The 16,550-nt window shown below is 38.5% G+C and overlaps 1 protein-coding gene across 1 annotated transcript; it reads right to left on the bottom strand.

The window, feature by feature from the left end:
• Window positions 1–645: 645 nt before the first annotated feature.
• LOC102661402 (uncharacterized) lies at window positions 646–2,965 on the bottom strand. Its single transcript, XM_006599883.1, has 2 exons — window positions 2,814–2,965; window positions 646–877 (listed from the first exon to the last, which is right to left on the bottom strand). Exons 1-2 carry the CDS (start codon window positions 2,963–2,965, stop codon window positions 646–648), a joined length of 384 nt encoding a protein of 127 aa, XP_006599946.1.
• Window positions 2,966–16,550: the final 13,585 nt, after the last annotated feature.

Raw genomic sequence — 16,550 nt, 5'->3', positions numbered from 1 at the left:
TTTCTAAAATGACTCTCGGGCTAATAACATATTGTGACCACAAAACAAATGATCACAAGATGCAACACCTAATTAATACTCCATCCAAAAAAAGTCATGTAGCACCAAATCATGGCAGTAATTACATCTCTCATTGATGCAACACCTTCCATGGTTACAAATATTACCAATTTCGCCAACTAGACATCAGTGTGGAGTATAGCAAGAATTGACGTGCCAATATGAATAAAAAAAATCCATACTGTCATTTTCTTCGTCATTCCTCAATTTCTCTCAAGTGATTGAAAGCTAGAGAAATTACATGGTTTATCAAGAAACCATCATACCTTAGCTCCAATCCTGGTGTTGATCACAACACAGTGATCCTAACTACATTGAGCTTTAACATCATTATGCCTCAGCTCCAATTCTGGTGTTGACCACCGACATAGTGATCCTGATGGCACCAAGCTTTAATAATCTCACATTTGATACACACACACAAAATGTATCATAATGAAATTCATATCATCATTTATTCATCAAAGCAAATGTAAAATGTCATCAAATACATCATTTTCCAAATTTCAAAATAAGGATCCAACAACATGAAAAAGGGAAATAACATGAATCCAAAGCTCCCACTAACCAAAAATATCAAAAAACTCACAATGCCCATTTTTTCAACATGTCGTCTAAAAACAACAGGCTAAGTCCTTTGGTCAATGGATCAGCCAACATGGAATCTGTGTTCACATGATCTACCACTATGGAACCATCTTTCACAAGATCTTTAACAGTCAAGTACTTCAAATCCAAGTGCTTAGATCCTCTATAAATCTTATTATTCTTTGTATAAAACATAGAAGCATTGCTATCCCAAAAAATCTTCAATGGCCTAGCAATATAGTTCACAATGTGAAGTCCAATCATAAGATTCCTCAACCAAATAGCATGAGTACCGAAAAAAAAACAAGCAATGAACTTTTCTTGCATAGTAGAAGAGAGAATAAGATCTTGTTTCTTACTATTCCAAGATATTGAACCCTAACCGTCATAAAGATGTATCCAGAAGTCTGATAATGACTATCGAATCATTCAAAAACAAATAAAACTAGGAAATTATGTAGCATAGAATTAACCTAGGTCAAACTTATAAATATGATTCAATATGGTTCTTTTATTCATTCACATATAAATAGAATAGGGAGAATTATATCAAACATTTTATAGGCGATAGTAAAAGAATGCGAAAATACACAAAAACAAAGTTCAAGAAACATAACAAAACAAGAACAAAATACAATTCAAGTTTAAAAGCATCAATACAATTCACCAAACCAATGAAAATAGAATTATCACAATTACTACAAATGATTTTCAATGTGAAAGTTCACTCAAATTAAAAAAAAAATGGTGGAACAGAAGTGAAAAGATGAAGAAGAATGAAGAACAATTGAGAGAAAAAAGAGAGAGAAAAGAGAATTATCACAGTTACTACAAAAGATGAAGTGATGTAAACTCCATTCGAGCTTGTAGGCCTTGGATCTTATTCATCAATGGATTCCTTTGCTTCTTGGAAGATGAATGGCAGCGGAATGGAAAAGGAAGAGAGAGAGAGAGGAGACGCCAATTCAAGGAGAAGATGAGTCTAAAAGAAGCTTGCCACCATAGGAGGTCATGGATAAGAGCTTGGAGGAAGAAGGAGATGAATGAAGGGAGAGGAAGAGAAGAGCACGAAATTTTGTGCTCTAAAAGAGCTCTGAAATCTGAAGTTTAATTTTCAAATGATCAAAGTTGAAAAAATGCACACACATGACCTCTATTTATAGCCTAAGTGTCACACAAAATTGAAGGGAAATTTGAATTTCAATTCAAATTTCACTTGAATTTGAAATTAAATTTGTGGAGCCAAACTTTGGAACCAAAATTTCACTAATTATGATTAGTGAATTTAAGTTATGGTTCAGCCCACTAATCCAAGATCAATTCCAAGATTCTCCACTAAGTGTGCTTAGGTGTCATGAGGCATGTAAAGCATGAAGGACATGCACAAAGTGTGACTATATGATGTGGCAATGGGGTGTAGCAAGTAAATGCTCACCTCCCCCTCTAAAATTTAATTGGATACGGCTTCTACCAATTCAATTAAATTTATTTCTCAACACACACATCAAATATTCACTTAGTGACTGGTCCCTTTAGGGAGGATTGCATCAGCTTACACAAGTACTTTTGTACAAAATGAAGTTCAAGTGAAGTCACTAACTAACTAACACTAATATATAGAGTGTTAGTAAATAACTAACTAACTACCTAACTACCTACCTAACTACCTAATTAAACTAATTACAGAAAACAAAAGCCCAAACTCGCAGTCCAATTATTCAAGTGCAAAGGTTCTAACTTCGAAGCTCAATTTGACCCTCGAGTTGGCAGAATTGGCCAAAGCTTATTCGTAACAAAAAGGAAGATATTTTTCTTATCTTTCCAAGGACTACTCACACGTTCAATTTGAAGTTATTTAGTGTCCTCTAAGCACTGCACAAGGCAAATAGGTCAAGTAAGCACAAAATATGAAATTTAGCTATAATTCTCAATTAATCTCAATCATATTTGCCTAAGACCAAAACTGAATTAAGGTGAGTAAATAAGAGTCAAGGAGATAGCAATGAGCTAAGAAGAATATAAAAATATTCAACAACAAATGCTCAATCAAAGTCTATCTCCTATCATCAGGGCACCCACCAAGATCGGAAACTGTGTACCCTACAACCTCCAAGTTGTCAACTCTCATATACACAAGCATAGACTCCTTAGTCTTCTACAAGTACCTCATCACCTTCTTAGCAACTATCCATCGATCATTCCTAGGGTTCAAATGGTATCTACCAAGAATGCCAACTATGAAAGCAATATCGATTCTAGTGCATATCTGAGCATATATGAGGCTGCCCAGAGCACTTCCAAAAGGTTTGTCGTTCATCTATGTTCATTCAATCTCATTCTTAGGACATTGGCCTTGTTGAATTTGTCACCTTGACAATTGGAACCTCTCTAGGTTTACAATTCTGCATACTGAATCTCTCTTAGACTCTATTAATGAAAGGATTTTAAGATAACCCAAGTGTATGGCTTGATCTCTCTCTGTGAATCTTAATTCGCAACACAAAAGAGGCCTCGCCAAGATCCTTCATGTCAAAAGATCTCATTAACATATGCTTTGTCTCCAACAACATGCCAAGGTCATTAGAAGCCAACAATATATCATCCACATATAGCACAAGGAATACAAATTTGCTCCCACTGACCTTGAGGAATATGCACTAATCAACCTTACTCTCCTCAAATCCCACGGAGGCCTCCACTTCATCAAATTTTAGGTACCACTGTCTAGAAGTTTGTTTCAAGCCATAAATCAACCTCTTTAGTTTACATACCAAGTCATCATTACCACTAATACAAAAACCTTTAGGTTGTAACATGTATACTATCTTACTCAAATCACTATTCATAAAAGCTATCTTCACACCATTTGGTGCAACTCCAAATCAAAGTGAGCTACAAGGGCCACAATGATTCTAAAGGAATCATTTGTTGATACAAGCAAAAAAGTCTCTTTAAAGTCATTACCATCCTTTTGCATAAAACTCTTTGCCACTAGTCTAGCCATGAATCTCTCAATGTTACCATTTAAGTCCTTCTTTGTCTTGAAGATTCACTTACAACCGATTGCCTTAAAATTCTCAAGTAATTCAAGTAACTCCCATACACCATTAACTGGCATAGGTTGCATCTCTTCATTCATTGCATGCTTCCACATTTTTAGTTGAGGGCAAGAAACAACTTATTGATCGCCCTTTAGATCAACAATATCTCCATTGTCATATACATCCTCATTAAGATAGACTTAAAAGTCATCACCAATAACACGTCTCCTTTTTCTAGTTGACCTCCTCAAAGGAACCTGTGGAATCTACTTAACTGGTTTGTGTATTCTCATCCACGGTACGAGGATCAACAATATCATTGGCATGAGAGACAACTATATCTTCAGTCACAACTGTGGTCTCAACTGGATGTAAAGGGTTGTTTTCAAGGCTTCTCCCCATAGAAATTATGACAAGTTACATCTACTCATGATGTTTCTCATCATATCTTTAAGTGTTCTATTATGCCTTTTGGCTACAGCTTTTTGTTCAGGAGTCCCAAACATGGTGTATTGTGGAACTATTCCAATATCCTGGAAGTATAAGGCGAATGACCCCATATGATGCTTTGTGGAACCATATTTACCATAATACTTTCTACCATGGACAAACCTTACAATCTTGATGACTTTTCCCAACTCCTTTTCAATTGCTTCAAATTTGAACTTTTCAAGTGCTTCAAATTTTTCTTCAATCAAGTAAAGATAGCCATATCAGGAAAATCATCAAAGAATGTAATGAAAAAAAATTCTTACCACAAATTGTAGAATTTAAGGGTCTACTAATGTTTTCATGAATGATCTTTAAAATATTTGAACTTCTAATTGCGCCTTTTTTTTTATTAAACTTTCCCCTTATGCAATCCACACAAGTACCCAAGTCATCAAAACCCAAGGAAGGTAGAATATATGTCTTTGTCAATCCCTCAACCTTTTGCCTAGAAATATGACCTAAGCGCTTGTGCCACATAAATGAATTTTCTTCAACTTTAGACCTTTTAGCAACAAAATTCTCAACAACTAAAGATGAAGAAATATTGTCTAAATCCTAAGACAATTTATATAAGCCATCAACTAAAAATCTATAACCATTAATTTAGGAGTCTAACATTAGATTTATTTTCCTATCACCAAAAGTAGAACTAAAACCAAGTTTGTCAAAACAAGAAACATAAATCAAATTTATCATAAAAGAAGGCACATAAAAGGTATCCTTTGAAACCAATTCAAATCCAAAAGATAAAACTAGGCTGACGTCTCCCACTTTCTCAATGCAAGTTTCAAGATCATTTCCTATCTTTAACTCGCTTTCCCTCAAACTAGGCTCCCTTAAATTTTTGAACCCCTCTCGATTTCTGCTTGTTCTCTAGCCAAGCCTTGAACTCTTCACAATCAGATTTGTTATGCCCCTTTTCCCTACAACAAAAACACCAAATACCTTTCTTAAAGATAGCTGACCTAGGACCTGTAGAAGCAAAGCTTCATGATGAATCAATATTGATTCAAAGATGTTTTGATGATAACAAAGATGATGACAAAGGTGATGACAAAAAGGTCAAAGGTCAATCAAAGAAAGAGTTCAAGATGTTCAAAGATAGAATCAAGAACACTTCAAGATTCAAGAGGAAAGTTGAAGAACACTTTAAGATTCAAGAGGAAAGTTGATTTCAAGAATCAAGAATCAAGAATCAAGAATCAAGAATCAAGATTCAAGACTCAAGATTCAAGAATCAAGAGAAGACTTAATCAAGATAAGTATGAAAAGGTTTTTTCAAAAACTGAGTAGCACATGGATTTTTCTCAAAACATGTTTACCAAAGAGTTTTTACTCTCTGGTAATCGATTACAAAATTATTGTAATCGATTACCAGTAGCAAAATGAATTTGAAAAATTTTTCAAATGAATTTACAACGTTCCAATTGATTTCAAAAATATGTAATCGATTACAATGTTTTGGTAATCGATTACCAGTGCCTTTGAACGTTGAAATTCAAATTCAAATGTGAAGAGTCATATCCTTTCACATAACAGCTTTGTGTAATCGATTACACTGATTTGGTAATCGATTACCAGTGATTGTTTCTGAATAAAACAAAAGATGTAACTCTTCAAATGGTTTTTGACTTTTTCAAATTGGTTTTAAGTTTTTCTAAAAGTCACAACTCATCTAAATGGTTCTCTTGACCAGACATGAAGAGTCTATAAAAGCAAGGCTTTGTTTTGCATTTCAATGATCTTGAACAACCTTTACAACTTTTGCATCTCTTTGAACTTCTTCTTCTTCCTTTTGCCAAAAGCTTTCCAAAGTTTTCTAGTTTTCCAAACCTTGAAAACTTGTGCTATTCATCCTTTTCATTCTCTTCACCCTTTGCCAAAAAGAATTCGCCAAGGACTAACCGCCTGAATTCTTTTTGTGTCTCTCTTCTCCCTTTTCCAAAAGAACAAAGGACTAACCGCCTGAGTTCTTTTGTGTCTCCCTTCTCCCTTGTCAAAGAATTCAAAATGACACAGTGTGAGAATTCTTTTGATTCTTCCCTTTCCCTTATACAAAAGTCTTTAAAGGACTAACCGCCTGAGAATTCTTTTGTATCCTCATTCACAAAGTTTTAAAGGTTTAACCGCCTAAGATCTTTGTCTTAACACATTGGAGGTGTCGCAACAAGCCCTTTTGCGGGTGTGCGAGGCGAGGCTCACGTGTGCGCTTTCCAAAGGAGGAAAGATGCGCGGAGTCGCCACCAATGTTTATTTGTGGAAAACGTCGGCAAAACCGAAGGAAACCGATCAAAACGAAAATTCTAAGTTCAGGAGTTGTATTTACGTTTGAGGAAGGTATTAACACCTCTCACTTTTGTCTCAAAGGACAACAACCTATTTTTTAGAATTATGGAAATTGTGTTACCTTAACTTTTATTTCTTTTTATTTTTTTGAGGTCGACAAAAGCGGGGCTCTTGCTCCTACGTACCCTCCATCGAAGAGGAAATCAGACCTACGTAGTTCTTTCTTAAGAGTGAATCAAGCGATTCTTTTTACTTGAAGGGTGATCATTTTAAGGCGTTGGACCTTAAAAATGATCCATTTACTTGATAAGGAAAACTGAGATGATAAACTTTCAAACCCTTTTTAGTGACTTTTTGGTGGACGAGCTTGACTAGGCGAGTTGATTTTAGCCTTAGTTTCACTTTAGTTATTAGTCAATTTGATTAAGAATGAGAAATCCCAAAGAGAAAACGTCCGATTGATTTTTTTCGCATCATTTTACTAAAAGGTATTTTTTTATTATTATGTTATTATTCTACCTCTTTTTTGATTCCCAACGTGGTTACTGCACGACCGAACGGTCGAAATTCATTTTAACAGAAATTAACGAATATTACAAATCAAATGGTCAGTGGAAATTTATTTTATTTTTTGATTAGGCGAGAGATGACTTAAATAAATGACTGAAGCACGTCAAAAGGGGGTACAGAAAGTAAATGAAAACGAGAATAAAAGTACACAAAACAAAATGGGGACCACCACGGGTACATTGAATGAATTGAAAAGCTCGGTTTGAGGTACTTACCAGTTGAAGACTGAAGAAAACGAAGAACGAACAATGAATGTCGAAGAACGGTTGAAAATCTTCGCGTAATTACTCACGAAAACGTTACGGAAGCGCCTCGGCTTGGATTTTCTTCACGGAAACAATTTTCCTCAGCAATTTCAAGAGAATAAGAAGTGCCAAGAAGGCTGAACCCCTTTCCCCTTCACTCCTCCCCTTATTTATAGCAAAATAGGGGAGGAGCTTGCCACCCAGCTCGCCCAGGTTGTTGTGGTGTTTCGCCCAGGCTGTTGTGGTGTTTCGCCCTGCGCCTGCTTGGGGACGCAGTACTTCTTGATGAAAGCTTGATTAGTAGGGGGCCTGATGCCCTTGCTGGAGGTGACAGACACTCCGTAGAACTGACAGAGACCCGTAATTAGAGCTTGAAAACTCCAAGACCCTGTTGGACTTCTTCGGGTCCACTGGGTGTCTTACGGGCGCGATCCCTGCAAACAATAAATGACATCAGAAATCAATTGAGTCACGTGCATACTTACCTATGTCACGATGGCATGACCTCGCTGGGGGGACGGGCACCCTGTAGGACTGACAGAGGCCCGTAACCAGAGCTGGAAACCCCAGGGCCCTGTTGGACTTCTTCGGGTCCACTGGGCGTCTTGTGGGCGCGATCCCTGCAAACAAAAGATGACATCAAAAATCAATTGAGCCATGTGCATACTTACCTATGTCATGACAGCACAGACCAGCTGATACATCTGCAGGGGGAGATTGGCATTGTGGTCGCTGGGCAGAATGTTGCTAAATAGCAACGTCATCCATATCCATGTGAGAGTGGTCATGTTGGTGCGCATGATCCGCCCTCATCTTTTTGCAGTGGCACGGGTGAAATTGCCCCGGTATGCATACTAGATGCGTGATAGCCTCCCTCTCTGGATGTGCTCGCACAGTTGGTCGCCCTCCAATATCAGGGGGTGGCCCAAGAATTGATAAAAAGAAACTACTGGCCTCTTAACCGGGAGCGCAAGTCTCAGTTAAGCATCTAAGGGCAAAGGACCTTATATTCTCCTAAGGTGTGGATATGGAGCACACTAAAAATGAGGACGCGTAGCCCTTTAAAGGCGAGGGCGTGCAACCCTCTACAGGCGAGGATGTGCAGTCCTCTGATGACGAGGACATATAGTCTTCTAAAGGTGATAGGTACTAGTACCCAAGGGTCCACCTTTATGAGAAAGCAAGAGATCGACTCATCAAGAGGGTCGGTCATCCAACAAGATTGGACACGAGATGTAGGAAATCTATGCAGTTAACATGATTTTTAGGGATGCAGACGCATGTAACCTTTGTCGTGAAATTTGGTAATGCTGACCTCATATGAAACAATGCAATGCAATGAAAAGTTGTACAATGTTCATGACATTTTTTCCCTACTTTGTGATTTTGATTTTGATTTAATTTTTTTGGGAAAACACAGATTGATTGTCCTTTTGAAAAAGGTGATAATTCATGCAACCTTATCCTATCTCTTGCAAATCTTTTCGGGAACTCCCTCAGAGTGTATGTTCTGTTTGATTTAGTCACTTGACCATTTTGGAGTGACGGCAATGGAGCCGTTTGACACTTAATCAATCTATTGAAATTCCAGGGCTTGTCTCCCCTTTTTTTTCTTGTTTAAAAACATCGACGGGTGAGAACTTTTGATCTGCCCCTATGTTCACTTGAGGCTCATGCACGATGCCCCTCATTGCCCCAGTGTAAGGCTTTCAGGTACCAATTGTTATCTTTCGTCATGACCTTGTAGCTGGGAACCTATTGGGTGAAAACTTTTAATCTGCCCCTAGGTTCGCTTGAGGTTTTTGCATGGTGCCTTTCGTTGCCCCAGTGTGAGGCTTTGAGGTACAATCGTTGTCTTTCGTCATGACCTTGTAGCAAGGAACCTATTGGGTGAGAACTTCTAATCTGCCCCTAGGTTCGTTTGAGGTTTATGCATGGTGCCTTTCATTGCCCCAGTGTAGGGCTTAGAGGTACCAATTGTTGTCTTGTTTTCACAACCTCATAGTGAGGAAGAATGAAAGAAGCAGTTGATTCTTGCAAAAAGAATTTGCCAAGGACGAGAAATAGTTGAAGGATTTTTCAATTGATGGATTAAGTCAAATGACTCATATGTAGAAGCAAGATGTTTTGATGTCTTGATGATGCTAAAGGATCAAGTGCTTCTAAGTTTTATTCAAGACAAGAATCCAAGAAAATCAAGATATATGATCAAGTTGATCTCTAGAATCTTTAGGAAGAAGTTTCCAAATTGAAAAAACAAAAGGTTTGACCAAAGAATTCAATCATTTCAAATTGATATTTTCTCTCTCGTAATCGATTACCAGCAGTTGAAAATGTTTATAATAGTCACTAGAAATTTGAATTCAAAATTTATAACGTGTAATTGATTACGCATGGATGGTAATTGATTACCAACAGTTTATTGAACGTTTTAATTCAAATTTTAAAGCCTGTAATCAATTACACAAGTCTTGTAATCGATTACCAGAGGGGATTTTCAGAAAATAATTTCCAAGAGTCACATCTATTCAAATGGTTCATGAATGACCATCAAAGGTGACTTGGAAACACGAATTTAAAGGGAGTTTTCATTGCCCAAAAAGTTTTATCCTTTCAAAAGATTAAGAGTTTTTCTGAACTGAACTGTCTTATCTTCTCAAAAAGATTCCTTGGTCAACCACTTGCATATTCCTCATCTTTTGCGTATGCCCCCATCTTCCGATAATACATCTTTAGATGGTTCTTGGGGCAAGTAGTCCCCTTGTACTTGTCAAAGTCCAGCACCTTGAACTTGGGAGGGGTGATGATATGGGGTTCTAGGAACAAATCTTTTAGGTTAGCAAAGGCATAATCTTCACCTCCTTCAATGGCCCTGAGCCTTTCCTCTAGATGATCCAACTTTTCCATTTTTGCCATAGCATGAGGGTTTTTACTTGTTGTGGAATGCAAGAGGTGTAGCTGGGGGTGATACTGAAGGCCCTCCAAAGTGTTTTCAAGGGGTATACCACCAACTGCTTGCCCTTCAGTGGCATATCCGAGCCAAGGCTCGAAGTCGGCTAGATTGTGATGGGGAATTTCATGTGTCTCCCCCACGGTTTAAGAGACATGTGCATGATCAGTTTGGGGTTGTTGTCTCTCAATGGGTATAGGAGTGGAGTTATTGACATTCTTATTGGGAGTGTATGCCACATTGGGTGGCGTATAGTTGAGAGGCAAACCATATGGCGGGAAGGCGTGCTCGTTTTGAATTTGCACATCATGGGGGCCGCCCGTACTTCCCAAATCTTTGCCTACCATATCTAAGGTTGGATGATTCATTTGGTTGATGCCGGATGGGGATGTCGGGTTCACCTTAGCAACAACGCTGGTAGCGGCAATTGCAACCGCATTGGCTTCTATTATCTTCTTCACACTCATCATGGCCTCCATCATTGCGTCCATTTCCTCTTTCATGGCCTCCATGTCGGCCTCCATCTACTCTTGTACCTCCTCCACTTTACCCATTACTCTAGCTCTAGCACGGGTTCGGTAAGGGGACCGTAAAGCATGTGTTTTTTTTTCTTTTTTTATAACAATGATTAAGTTCTTTTTTTTATTTTATTTTTCAAGGAAAGAATGTAATGAGCAATGCAACCAATGAAAAGTATGGATGTATGCGAATGATGCATAGTTGAAGTATTGCGAACTTTTACGCAGGACATGAGGTTGAATCAATTTAGATTTTCAACATGGTCCATGACATCTTTGTCAAGGTGAAGCTGGAAGTAACAAGGATATCAACAATCCTAAACGTGTTTGGCAGTAGACGAAGCAATGATGTAACGCGATCCATCTTTTGCCTCAATTTTTGCAAGATGGTTACTTCCATGCTTCAACTTGACTCGATGAACCTTTTCGTAAAAGCGCGAGCTTGGTTCAACCCCATAACCCAGGGAATGGCAATTTTGATCGTCAATACTTCATCAACATTTCATAGGGATGAAAGACTCGGGAATACGCATGCTATGCACGGAAAATGTAATTATGAGATTGAGATGCCCGAAGAAACATCCTTTCTTAGTTAACCATGCATTAGGTACCATGCTCAATCATTTTGTTTTGTTGTTTGTGTTTTTTTTTTTAATTTTAGAAATGGGTTTATGATCCCAACATGGTTGGCTCATGGTACCTAACACATGCAACTAAGAATGCATCATGATTTTCATGCTTCCCTTTTTTTTGTTTTTGTTTTGTAGAGGAAAATACAAGGATCATGTATGAGCAAACATGTAGAACAAAAAGTATGTTGAACGCATATGCATGATGATGCAATGACTCATGCAAAATGGGAATGTGATAACGGACAAATGCAGGAACGATATGTTCATTATGATGCTGAAGAGATGTTTATGCGGTGCATGATATGAATGCATTTACGGACACGAGAGCCCGGAAAATCATCTCTCCTTACTGCGTATTTGGGGGCGCAGTGCCCCATGTGTGCAGTTAAGAAGACGATATGGATCTTCCGACTTCCCACGACAAAGGATGAGACCCACATACAACGCATGTGTGACGGCATTATGCAGATGCGTAAAAGCGCAATAGAGGGATTTACACAGCATGGCAATATCCTCAAATAATCATACAACAAAGGCGTACATGACCTTTAGGTTATATGCATGACGGTGTTTAAAATGGCACGCAGCGTGTTTGCTCCGTGCCCCTATTTGGGGACCTATGGGATAATATCTAGGGGTCTCTAATAACTACTCCCAAAGATTAATAACTCACACGACTGTTTTCTAGAGGTATCATCACTCAAGATAATAATATTGTGGCGGTATGGAATACCAGCGACAACACATTATAAAGAGAGAAAGCTCTAGAAGAGGTTTCACTATTATCAAGCAAGTCGGAGACCTAGCATGATTATAGATTCAACTCCACTCCTTAGATTCCCATGAACCCGGGTATAGGGCCCTTTTTTTACTCAAACCCGTGGGTGCTTAGAATGCAGTGTAAAAATATGGAAAAGACAGCAGTTATTACATTTTACACAGTTCAACAAATGCACACACAAAGTTTCACAATTCCACAATTCCTTAAAACATGCCTAACTCACAAAAAAGTCCCCAGTGGAGTCGCCAATTGTCGCAACATGCCCTTTTGCGGGCGTGCGAGGCGAGGCTCACGGGTGCGCTTTCCAAAGGAGGAAAGATGCACGGAGTCGCCACCAACGTTTATTTGTGGAAAACGTCAGAAAAACCGAAGGAAACCGGTCAAAACGAAAATTCTAAGTTCGGGAGTTGTATTTACGTTTGAGGAAGGTATTAGCACCTCTCACGTTTGTCTCAAAGGACAACAACCTATTTTTTAGAATTGTGGAAATTGTGTTACCTTAACTTTTATTTCGTTTTATTTTTTTGAGGTCGACAAAAGCGAGGCTCTTGCTCCTACGTACCCTCCATTGAAGAGGAAATCAGACCTACGTAGTTCTTTCTTAAGAGTGAATCAAGCGATTCTTTTTACTTGAAGGGTGATCATTTTAAGGCGTTGGACCTTAAAAATGATCCATTTACTTGATAAGGAAAACTGAGATGATAAACTTTCAAACCCTTTTTAGTGACTTTTTGGTGGACGAGCTTGACTAGGCGAGTTGATTTTAGCCTTAGTTTCACTTTAGTTATTAGTCAATTCGATTAAGAATGAGAAATCCCAAAGAGAAAACGTCCGATTGATTTTTTTCGCTTCATTTTACTAAAAGGTATTTTTTTATTATTATATTATTATTCTACCTCTTTTTTGATTCCCAACGTGGTTACGGCACGACCGAACGATCGAAATTCATTTTAACAGAAATTAACGAATATTACAAATCAAATGGTCAGTGGAAATTTATTTTATTTTTTGATTAGGCGAGAGATGACTTAAATAAATGACTGAAGCACATCAAAAGGGGGTACGGAAAGCAAATGAAAACGAGAATAAAAGTACACAAAACAAAATGGGGACCACCACGGGTACCTAGAATGAATTGAAAAGCTCGGTTTGAGGTGCTTACCAGTTGAAGACGGAAGAAAACAAAGAACGAACAATGAATGTCGAAGAACGGTTGAAAATCTTCGCGTAATTACTCACGGAAACGTTACGGAAGCGCCTCGGCTTGGATTTTCTTCACGGAAACAATTTTCCTGAGCAATTTCAAGAGAATAAGAAGTGCCAAGAAGGCTGAACCCCTTTCCCCTTCACTCCCCCCTATTTATAGCAAAATAGGGGAGGAGCTTGCCACCCAGCTCACCCAGGCGAGCAAGGTTGCTTTGCTTCTGGAGGAAGGATTTGGAAGGCCCAAGTGGGCCTGATTGCTATTTGTACCCCCTTTTTACTAAATGCACCCCATTTACTTTTTTTTGTGATTTTTTTTCCGTAACGTTACGAAACTTTACGAATTTTGTAATGATACCTATTTTCTTTCCGTAAGGTTACGAATCCTTATGGATCATGTATTCACTCTTTTTTAGCTTTCGAAGAAGTTACGGAAACTCACAGATTGCACAAAAACACCTCTTTTCGATTTCCGCCACATTACGGAATTTCACCGATCGCGTAAGCCTGCTTCCTTTTGATTTCTGGCACGTCTCGGGACTTCACACATTGTGCAACAAAGGATGTCAAGTATCTCAAAGCGGCCAATCAAAGGTTGCATGTCATCAAGTAATAATCCCTGAACGAAATTAGGGTATGACAAGAGGGTACATCCTTTGTGGTACAAGTAGAAGATACATCTACTTGGGTTGTTGACTGAGAACAAGAGAGGGTACATCTCTTGTGAATCAGTTCTAGTGGAGGGTACATCCACTAGGTTGTTCAAAGAGAACAAGGGAGGGTACATCCCTTGTGGATCTTTGCTTGTAAAATGATTTTTACAAGGTTGAAAGAAATCTCAAGGACCGCAGGTCGCTTGGGGACTGGATGTAGGCACGGGTTGTTGCCGAACCAGTATAAAAACTCTTGTGTGTTTGTTTCCTTCTTCCCTACTCATTTACTTTCCTTTGTGCATTTTAATTCTCGCTTTTACTTTTTGTTAAGTTTCTTTTCTGTTCTTCATTTACTTAACAACATAGTAAAAGCCTTAGAAGAGTAAATTTTTAATTAGTAAAGGTTTAGGAATAATTAATTCAACCCCCCCTTCTTAATTATTCTGAGGTCACTTGATCCAACAGGACCTACTAAGAGTTTTTCGCCAAAAGTGGGTTTGTCATGGACTAATAACATGGCTATGTCACTCTTTTCTTTCTTGAGTTTTGCTTCCTTGGCAACACACTTGGTAATAAGGTCATTCATAGTCTATTTCTCACCAATGGTATTTTGGGCAATTTTGATTTGTGTGAAATTAGTGAGTAGGCTATTTAAGGCATGTTTAACTATGAATGTTCATTAAGGTCAATTCGGTGAGATTTAAGCTTGGTTTGGATGTGAAACATCTTCATAATGAATTCCCTTACACCTTTAACATTATCATATCTTGTGTTTGTTAACTGCTTCATTAGACATCTAGACTCGACGTTATCAGGTACTTGGTACCTCTTTCCTAGAGCATCGAGGAACTCCTTAGCTATCACTTTCTCTGGCAGATCACTCAAAAGATGTTCAAGGAGAATCTTCTTGATAACAATCAAATTTAACCTGTTAGACCTTTCCTACTTAGTTAAAATTTATTTTATTCAAATGTGCTCTCTGAATTGATAATAGACTTACCTTCATGTAAAGTGATGCAATCCTATCCCGCAAAGGCATTGGGTAGAAGACTCCAAGTAGATTGGGCTAGAGATCCAAGGGTAGGCCTTAGGGTTCTCATGAGCCTTAGGGTAGATTTCGAGCCCATGGGCTAAGTATGAGCCCGCTTATCTTTGTAAATATTAGAATAGGTTTTTCCTTCGTTTGGGCCTTGTATTTTGGCCATTCTAGTAGTATAGGGTTTTAGCCTTGTATTTCGGGGCATTCTGAGTAGTCTTTGTAGTAAGGACTTTTTTTTTTGTATTTTCATGTTTTTTTGTCATGGGGGTGAGCTTAGCTATTATAGGGGGTGTGTAGCTAAGTTCTAGCTTCTCATCTCAAGGAGGTGAGCTTAGCTATTAGAGAGGTATGTGTAGCTAAGCTCTAGCTTCTTTAGGAATCTTCTTAAGGAAGCTTCTCAAGGAGGTGAGCTTAGTTATTAGAGAGGTGTGTGTAGCTAAGCTCTAGCTTCTTTAGGAATCTTCTTGATGGAAGCTTGCTTGTGGGGCTTCTATGGAGGCTGGATCTTTGAGCTTCAATGAGGTCCTTTAATGGTGATTTTCCACCATGGAGATGCAGCGGAAGACAAAGGAGAAGAGGTGAGAGGAGGCGCCATCCACTAGGGAATAAGCCATGGAAGAAGGAGCTTCACCACCAAGATGAGCCTTGGATAAGAAGCTTGGAACGATGCTTCAATGGAGGAAAAGAAAGAGGGAGAGAAAGAGAGAGGGGGGAGCATGAAATTGAAGGAAGAAAAAGAGAGAGAAGTTGAACTTTGAGTTGTGTCTCACAAGACTCTCATTCATCAAAGTTACAACAAGTGTTACACATGCTTCTATTTATAGACTAGGTAGCTTCCTTGAGAAGCTTTCTTGAGAAAACTTCCTTGAGAAGCTTCTGTGAGAAAACTTCCTTGAGAAGCTAGAGCTTAGCTACACACACCCCTCTCATAACTAAGCTCACCTCCTTGAGAAGCTTCCTTAAGAAGATTCCTAAAGAAGCTAGAGCTTAGCTACACACACCTCTCTAATAACTAAGCTCACCTCCTTGAGAAGCTTCCTTAAGAAGATTCCTAAAGAAGCTAGAGCTTAGCTACACATACCTTTCTAATAGCTAAGCTCACCTCCTTGAGATGAGAAGCTAGAACTTAGCTACACACCCCCTATAATAGCTAAGCTCACCCCCATGACAAAAAAAACATGAAAATACAAAAAAAAAGTCCTTACTACAAAGACTACTCAGAATGCCCCGAAATACAAGGCTAAAACCCTATACTACTAGAATGGCCAAAATACAAGGCCCAAACGAAGGAAAAACCTATTATAATATTTACAAAGATAAGCGGGCTCATACTTAGCCCATGGGCTCGAAATCTACCCTAAGGCTCATGAGAACCCTAAGGCCTACCCTTGGATCTCTAGCCCAATCTACTTGGAGTCTTCTACCCAATGCCTTTGCGGGATAGGATTGCATCATAAAGCTAAATCAAGATCAAAAATTCCCAAAGAGAATT

Source organism: Glycine max, chromosome 16, assembly GCF_000004515.6.
Source record: "Glycine max cultivar Williams 82 chromosome 16, Glycine_max_v4.0, whole genome shotgun sequence".
Taxonomy (NCBI): Eukaryota; Viridiplantae; Streptophyta; class Magnoliopsida; order Fabales; family Fabaceae; genus Glycine; species Glycine max.
This window is presented reverse-complemented; position numbering and strand designations above follow the sequence as displayed.

What these genes read in the sequence shown, in the direction of transcription:
- LOC102661402 (XM_006599883.1), bottom strand. Translation starts at nt 2,965, where the DNA reads ATGAACGACAAACCTTTTGGAAGTGCTCTGGGCAGCCTCATATATGCT. An exon ending in GTTGCTAAGAAGGTGATGAG is followed by an intron (nt 878 to 2,813) that starts GTACTTGTAGAA and finishes CTATATTGCTAG; the next exon opens with GCCATTGAAGATTTTTTGGG.